Source organism: Arachis duranensis, chromosome 8 (assembly GCF_000817695.3).
Source record: "Arachis duranensis cultivar V14167 chromosome 8, aradu.V14167.gnm2.J7QH, whole genome shotgun sequence".
Lineage (NCBI taxonomy): Eukaryota > Viridiplantae > Streptophyta > Magnoliopsida > Fabales > Fabaceae > Arachis > Arachis duranensis.
In genome coordinates this window covers 14,780,231-14,788,810 of record NC_029779.3, presented here as the reverse complement: position 1 = coordinate 14,788,810, position 8,580 = coordinate 14,780,231, and the positions used below count along the sequence as shown (strand labels likewise).

The window sequence follows — 8,580 nt, the reverse complement described above, 5'->3', positions numbered from 1 at the left end:
GTTTTGAGTGAGGTTTTCCTCATCTGCAACATGTGCAGCATGTGCAGCCTCCATGGTCTCCTCCCAGTTAGCTTCTTGCTCTCTAGCTTCATCCTCATCAATTCCTTCTTCTTGAGCTGCTGCTCCATTTGATCTCTCAGGGCAAGTCCTACTATTATGTCCAACCTTGCAGCCAGGAAATAAATAAATTAAATCAGTATTTAAATAGTTTATGTATGATTGAATGATATTATGTAAGTAGATAGTAGATAATAAACTTGATTCACTTACTCTCTTGCAGGTTTGACATGTTATCTGGCCATATCTTCTCTTGGCATGGTATTGGCTCCCAGAGTCTTGCTCGCTGCTGTCCTTCTTCCTTTTCTTGGAAGGCCTGCCAATAGGCCTCTTGTATGGAGGAGGCAGACAAGGCAACCCTTCATGGTGCTCCCAATACTCTTGGCTTGGTATGCTGTTAATGTGAAACTGGTAAGTCCTGTTGTATGCCTCCATGGTGAGCTTGTGATGGACATAGTCTTCGGGCTTCTCATTCTTCCTCTGGATTGCTGCAATACCATGACAGCATGGTAGTCCAGTCAGCTGCCATTTTCTGCAGGAACATGTCCTCTCTCTTGTGTTCACCCTGACTCTGTGTTGCCACTTTCTGACTTCAAATTCGTTATGTTCATCATCACCACACTACAGTGCCTCCCAGTAGTTAGCTTGTTTTTTTTCCTTCTCTAATCTACTCACTTGTATAGGGGCTATAAGTCCAGTGTAAGCCATCAGTGCGTCCTTGTGAGTTGCCATCGTCTTCATGATATAGAATCTGAGCTCCTCAAGCATTGTCAGTATGCTTTTCCCCCGCAGACCCACAATGGTTGAGTTAAACGATTCACAGTTGTTGCTAGTCAAGCTATCAACCTTTGGCCATTCAGAAAACTTGCTCCTTGACCACTGTTCTTGCTCAAATTTATCCAAATACTCCCATGCCTGTTTATTGATCCTTTTCACATTAGCCATTGCATCCTTGAATTCTTGATCAGTAGTTGTTTTTGCACATTGCCAGAATGCTCCCTTAAGCTCCTTATCCTTCCATCGTTTGTTCAGATTTCTCCACATATGCATACAACAAAATCTGTGCTTCACACCTGGCATCACATCCTGTAATGCTGGTATCAATCCCTGCATTCATGGGTAAATTTAGCAGTTAACATTAATACACTAAAGTTACTCAAGTAGGAATATAAGAACAATAATGATTGGATACACTGCATATTACCTTCTGCTGGTCGGACATGAACACCCAGCCATTCTCATTATAGTCCCCTATGTCAGTATGTAACTCCTCGAGAAAGAATCTCCAATTTTTCCGAGTTTCTGCATCGACAACACCGTATGCAATTGGAAATAGCTGGTTATTCGCGTCCTGACCTACTGCTGTTAGTAACTGCCCTCCAAAGTAGCCTTTCAGAAACGTACCATCTAACACTATGAAGGGTCTGCACCCTGCTTTAAATCCCTGCTTGCAAGCAGCCAAACATACATACAAGTTCCTAAATCTTGGCAACCCTTCCTGCTGTGGAGTTGTCCCCATGTTGGCTCTTGACCCAGGATTAGCCTTGATGATCTCATTCAGATAGTCTCTAAGTCTCAGGTATTGATCCTTTTCTGTTCCTTCAATAACATCTTTGGCCTTATCCATAGCCCTGTACATCATCCTCTCATTAACTGAGATGTCATACTCCACCTTAAACCACTCCTGTGCCTCCCTTTGTAACATGCTAGGATGGATTCTGAGTTTAGGCACAAGCTCTTCAGCAACCCAGGCACAACTCACTGACTTACTCTTGTTGCTTCTCGGACAAGTATGCTCATCCACAAATGTTTTAATCTGAAACGAGGCTGGATAGTTGGTCCTAGAACAGTAACACAACCAAGGGCAGTCGGGGTCATAGCAAATCACCCTGCACCTCTTCTTCTCATTCCTAAGATAGAAAACCTGTCTCCCAATCTGTATGTTGTACTTTTGAACCGCTGGTTTAAAGTGTTCCATGGTCTCAAACTCCATGTTCAACTCCAGAGTAATTTTCCCAAAGGGTGTGTTCGGGTTATGTTGAGGAAAAACAGGTTCATCTTCATCATCAGATCCAGGAGCACTATACAGTTCATCAGATTCGTATTGGTACATCTCAGGTCCCATCTCTCCATCTGCTTTGTTTGGGTTAGGCACCTCTACCCTTGGTGCTTCATCATCCTTTCCAGGTACAATCCTCTGTCCAGATGGTTGAGGCCTAGGATGATTTCTCCTTGAATTTGTCCTATCCTTTTTTTGTGTTTCTGTATCTGTTAATACATCAGGTGATACTTGTCAGGCATCATGCAATATTTATCAAAAAATGCTGTAACAAAATAGAAATAATATGTTTACCTGCTGCATTTTCTGTAGCTGTTTCCTCTGTCCTCAACTCATCCACCACTGGTTCTTCAAGGTTAACACCTTCATTGGCAACATGTGCATCATAATCATTGGATTCATAAAACCAATACTTATCCAAAAATGCTATAACAAAAAAGACCTAATATTTTTACCTCCTGCATTCTGAGTAGCTGCTTCCTCTGCCCTCATCTCATCCACCAATGGTTCTTCATTGTTAGCACCTTCATTGGCAACATGTGCATCATCATCATTACTCTCATGTGTTTGTTCATTTACTGTTTCAGCTTCTAGAGGATCACCCTCAGGCTGTTCAGATTCAGCAGCTCTCCTTTCTTGTGATAAACTACTGGGTGGTGGTCTTGGATGCCTCTTTCTCACCCTCTTAACAACTTTTTCTGGAGCTGCAGGTTGCTCAGTCTCTTTATCCCCATTCCCGTGATTCACGTCTTCATTCATAACACCACCCTCTCCGGCCTCCGACTCGTTAACATCAACACCCTTCTCAGTCACAACTTCATTCAAAGTCTCCTTCACAACAACTGTTATATCCTTACTCAACTGATTAACCTCGCCAGTTTTCTCACTCACAACTTCAGTTTCCCTCTCATCATCGGGTGGATTGACCTCAACCACACTCTCACTGCTACCAGAAGACACCACATCGTCATCAATAATTTCAGGGTTGGCATCAATAGGGTGATCAAAGTAGAGATGGACAGTGTTGTCGTTTTTAATTGCACTCTCACACATCCTCATCACTTCAGCATCTGTCCTCAGTACTCTAAGACCCTGACCTAATTCGAAACCAGGTTCTAGCCAATACGCCTCATTATATCTAGGGTAACCCCGGTCTAAAAACAACCCCTCAACAAAAAATAAATTACATGTCTCCACATTCACCCTGTGTATCTCAGTGACTAAACCCCCTTCGTATATCACATTCCCATCTCTAACCTTTTTCAAGCAACCCATGTGATGATACACAAACGTAACTAAACGATCCATCTAAGAAATAGTAGAGAGAAGATACAATGAATAAACAGGATGTCACTAGCAAACGCAAAAAACCAGAACATAAACAAAGAACATGAAGCAGAACGTACCTCTTCGTAGGGTTGCTCCTTGCGAACAATGGTGATCCCACGATGCCACTTGAGAACCCTTACCCTTGATTCGACAATGCGTATCGTCTTCTATCCTTCTTCTTCTTCGCGCCAAGCTTCGAGAGCAACGTCTCTCCCTCTCTACGTGACCTTTGATTTTCGCTAGTGACACAATAACCACAGTAACTCAGTAACTAGTAACTTGGTATATGCTAATTGGGTTTTAGGGCAAAATTAATTTGGGGCAAAACTAATGTTCAAATTAGGTTTAGTTTATTTTCCAAGTAGGATAAGCATAATTAAAATTAGAAATTCCATCTAATATAACACTAACCTTGTCAGCAAAAATCGGCCACCACGTAAGCATCGTACTCACCGGAGCTATGTTCCGGCAAGCTCTTGGACACGCTTGGCAAAATTTTAAATCATTCAGGTACCTTTTTGTCAATATCAATAGTTGGGTACCAAAATGTCAGCGTTTGAATCTTTCGGATACCGAATTGGTCATTACCTCTTTTATAAAATAATTGAAGATATTATATATTAAAATAATTAAACACAAATATCTCAAAACTAATTTTAAATATTGTAAATATAGGTTGCATACTTACTTTTAGAATCTTCAAATACTATTCAATTTCTTTTTAGACGTTTTCTACAAAATTATTAAAAAATGTATTATGCTTCATGTAAATAATTTAAATCACAACTATAACTTATGCAATGAAAAAATTAATAATAATATTATTAGAATTGAAATAAGTTAAAATTTGTGATTTACATAGACAATTGAGCTCGACGTTTTTTTCTTGATTCAAAGTCATCTATTATTAAGAATTTACATAGATAATAAGATAAACATTATGCAACTTAACTAAACTCAATTTATTTTATTTTTTGTAAATCAATAATATCAATATCACAAACAATTAATAATGAGAAAAAAATTAAAAATAATACAAGGATAGCATTATAATTACATGATCATCATCATTAATTTTTTTTAAAAACCTAAATTAATATTATAAGATTATAAACTAGATAAATAAATAAATATATAAATTATTCAAAAAAAAACAAATAAAAAAATAACTTATAAAAAAAAGAAAAATGAGAGATGATAATGGAAACGAAAGACTACTTGTTATTTTTTAAGTTGTAATAATAAAAATATGGAATGATATTTTATTTTCTAATTGAAAAAAGGAAAGAATGGAAGAAGTAATTTGTTGGCTTATTGTTGCTATCCTTTCAAATTCTTTATTTCTAATATAAATTAAGATTTTTGTTTAATTAAGCATATGGCTTATAGCCTAAATAACACACAACTTTTCAATTATTCTTTGCTGCATTGAAAGATAATTAGAGACAACCATACATTTTTTAAAAGAGGAGGAGACCAGATATTATTTTGGGGGGTGGGGGGCATTCTTTTATTTTTTATTATATTTGTAAACAATTTTTTTTCTTTTGGAGGGCGTGCCTCCTCTGTTTTATACGTAGCTTCGTTCTTGAATATATGTATTTATACATAAATACACACTACAAGAAAAATGGTGAATACCGTCAAATTTAGCGTCGAACATTAGCAGCAGATTTATTGGCGAATTTGGAATAAATTCATCGGATATAAAGGTTACCATCGAATTTGGTTTTTCGACGATAATAATTAAAGGAAAAGAAAAGAAAAATTGGGACCCAGATTACCATCGAATTTATCCATCGATAATCCATGATTAGTACAACGCTGTGTTTTGATCACTTTCAAAGCGTTACAGTCGGAATTTTTTGTCGATAATTTTGTCCTAAATTCGAACTGCAAACCTTCTTTCCCCTCATTTTTTAACTACTCTCTCTCTCTCTCTCTCTCTCTCTCTCTTTCCCCTCTCTCTCCCCCTAAACCAACTCCGATAGCCCCTTCATCAGCGTCGACCACCACCAACTGAGTGAACTTGGCTAGGTGCTCCTGGCGACGTGTTGGTCGCTCTGTCGTCGCCGTTTTCGTCGCTTCTACCACTGTTGTCGCTGTCGTTGCTCCTTTAATCGCCGACCTGCGTCTCTCTTCCCTCCTCCTGGTAGGTTATCCTCATCCCTCTTCATATTCCATCCCTGTTTTTACTTTATTTTAAATAAAAAAATTTCTAACCCCTTTTTAAACCCTAACCCTATCTTGCTCCTTCTTCAGTGACCATGGTTCAGACGTTCTTGCCGCCTTGTATTCTCGTTGCTAATCGTACTTAGTTCCTATCACATTGCCGTCCTCTGCTTCCTCTTCTCGTAATTCCTCCATCACTATGTTCTTGGTTCTGCTTCTGCAGTGTGGGTGAGTTTACTAACTTCACTTTTCACTGAATTTTTTTCAGTTTTTATTCCATAAATTTTTTATACTAAATTTTTTCAGTTTTTCAATTTTTAAATTTGATGTAGATTTAGATAATGTGTTTAAACATATAATAAGTTATTATTGAGTTCATCTAACTCTCGTTAATTGGATTATCTTAATATAAAAAATGGATGTAGACAATAAAAAAAGTTGTGAAATACAACACGAAAATCAAATCTTGCAAAGGATTTTCTCTTAAAAAACTTAAGGTGAAATGGGTAGAAGTATTATCTTTTATCTTGTAAGTTATGATTGCTAATTGGTTTATTGGAAACACTGAGGTAGTAGAGAGAAAGACAACCGGTGTTTTTATAATGTTGTAGTTTGGTATATGATAGTGTTCATAATCACTTATTTGTATGTTTATGGTTTGTTGAACATCGATAGTTGGATTTATAGTAGAATTGAAATATTTTTTGAGAAGATTGGACATGAAAGTTGAATGAAACTGAAACTTTAATAAACTTTAGTTATAAATTTTGATATTTGAACATATTTGTGAGTTATAGACAAATTATTGTAATAACTTGTAAAATTTTGAATTTTGTTAATTTAGAAATTATTGAATAAGGAATTAAAATTATATATTGAATTTTTAAACAAATTTTTTTAAAAAAATTAAAATTTAAGTTACCATCAAATTTATCGGAAGATAAATCTGACGGTATCAAGCTTTAGAATTATAAATTTATATATGCCGCTAAATTTGTCTGTAACTAGCGACAGACAACAAATTTTGCTAATAAACAATTACCGTCGATGTTTATATCGTCAGATTTATTCCGCCGCTAAATGACATGATAATTGATTTGATAGTTGATTTATGGTGTATACATAATAATTTAAAAAAATATATAAAATTTTTTAATTTAATATAAAATTTGATGGCATGATTTATACTATATAAACTTTTAATTTAACAGTAGATTTTGTAAAAATAATATTTTAATAAAAATTCTTTTTTGATATAATTAATCCCATATTTTTATTAAAAAGATTTTTCTCCAAATGAAGAAATCACCAAAAAATTAGCTAATCCATATTGTTAAGCTGGCTAAGCAGCTAGGCGTTGATAAAAGTAAAACATTTATGTTTCTTGCTTTTGTTGCTTCAGAAGAGGGCCAAGCCAAGAACTCTCTCTGCTATAAAAAAACACAATAGATTAAAAGCTTAATTATTAATTATTAATTATTACTGTATCATAGTCTAATTCACAGGCATAGCGATTCGCAACCCCAATTCCCCAACCTTTCTCTTTGGTTTCCCTCTTTTGGGTTTTCTCCTACATTTCTCTCACTTTCTCTCTTGCGTTCTCTTCTCTTCTCTCTTCTCACTCACTCACTCACTCACTCCTGATGTGTATGCATTCACTCCTTTCTCTCTCATCTCTCAGGTACCACACTTTTCCAATCACCAATTCCTATTTATTTATCTATCTTTTTGCTGTTAATTTGATCTATTTTTTTCTGATTCTGCTGCAACCTCTTTCAATCGACGTGCTTTTGGTATCTCTATAGTTCTTTTAGTAAAACGCATGGATTCCTTGCCGTTTATGTGTGTCTGTGTTTGTCATTGACATGAAGGTTATTTATTTATTTGTTTGTTTGTTTTGTATGAATTTGTTAATGGCGGAAACAGTTCAAAGTAGAGAAGTGGAGGTGAGATGACAACCCTACGATCGAGCTGGCCGGCGAGGCTGCGGCAACTACTTTCGACGGAAAGCGCCATTGGCCCTTCCATCAAGCTTGACTCCGAACCCGTTAGTGTTTCATTTTATCTCGTAAAACTTGTAGATTTTGTTTCATTTTTAAAATTAGGGTTTAGCATGATCATGCTTTTAACTACTGTAAACTGTAAACACATCAAGTAGCCACCTTTTTTAAAATGCACTTTCACAGGCTATGCATTCGGTCCTTAGGTGAGTGTATTTGTGTAGCTATTGCATTGGGTTTTACTGATACAAATGGCACTTGCTACATGCTTAATATAAATTTTTATTTTATTTTAATTGTTATTTGTTTAGTTTATTGCAATGGTTTGTTTAATGGTTCTTTGAGCTGGTGGTTGTGATAGCGAAAAATAGAATAAGTATTTGGTAGGCGCCCATGTCAGGAATTTGGAATCTTTGGATAGCATTATTAGCATGAGCATAGTTAGTGAAATGAAACAGCACGGGAAACTAAGTGAGCACTTAGACAAAAAAAAAAAGGGAGAAAAGAAAACACTAAGTGGGCACTTGGCACAAAAGTGGGAATGTGCTTTTGGTTTTAAGAAGGAATCTTCTATGAAAAGTTAGTTCTAATGGTATTTTAGGAAACAGGTAAAAGATGCGGGGAACGCGGGAAGTGTGTTTCCTTTTTTGTGGTGCATATTTTTCAGGAGGCAAGGGTTTGGCTTCTACGGAAGTTATATTTTCTAAAGGAGACTTTTTCTTAATTGAAGTTTACCGGATTTTCTTGAAGTAGAAATTTAATGTCTGTTGTGTTACTTAATGGTTGTAGTTTGTATTACTCTATTAAGATTTATCTTGTAAATGTGGAGTTCTCCCATTCAGCGAAAGAATTTGTGGGGCCCAAACTGTCATACCTAGAATGGCTATTTGTTAAATATTTTTTATGGGTCTTAGTTGTCCTTCTTATGCTTTTCAGCATTAGCCAGAGGCAGCAGAGCAAACA

The 8,580-nt window shown here is 36.1% G+C and overlaps 1 protein-coding gene across 1 annotated transcript in view; it reads left to right on the top strand.

Annotated features, from left to right (window-relative positions):
- Positions 1-7,091: 7,091 nt before the first annotated feature.
- LOC107461024 (E3 ubiquitin-protein ligase UPL1-like) overlaps positions 7,092-8,580 on the top strand; it is a 15,094-nt gene continuing 13,605 nt past the window's right edge. The window contains 2 exon segments of the mRNA XM_021128873.2: positions 7,092-7,298; positions 7,544-7,664. Coding sequence (XP_020984532.1) covers positions 7,569-7,664 — 96 coding nt within the window. The 5' untranslated portion in view covers positions 7,092-7,298; positions 7,544-7,568.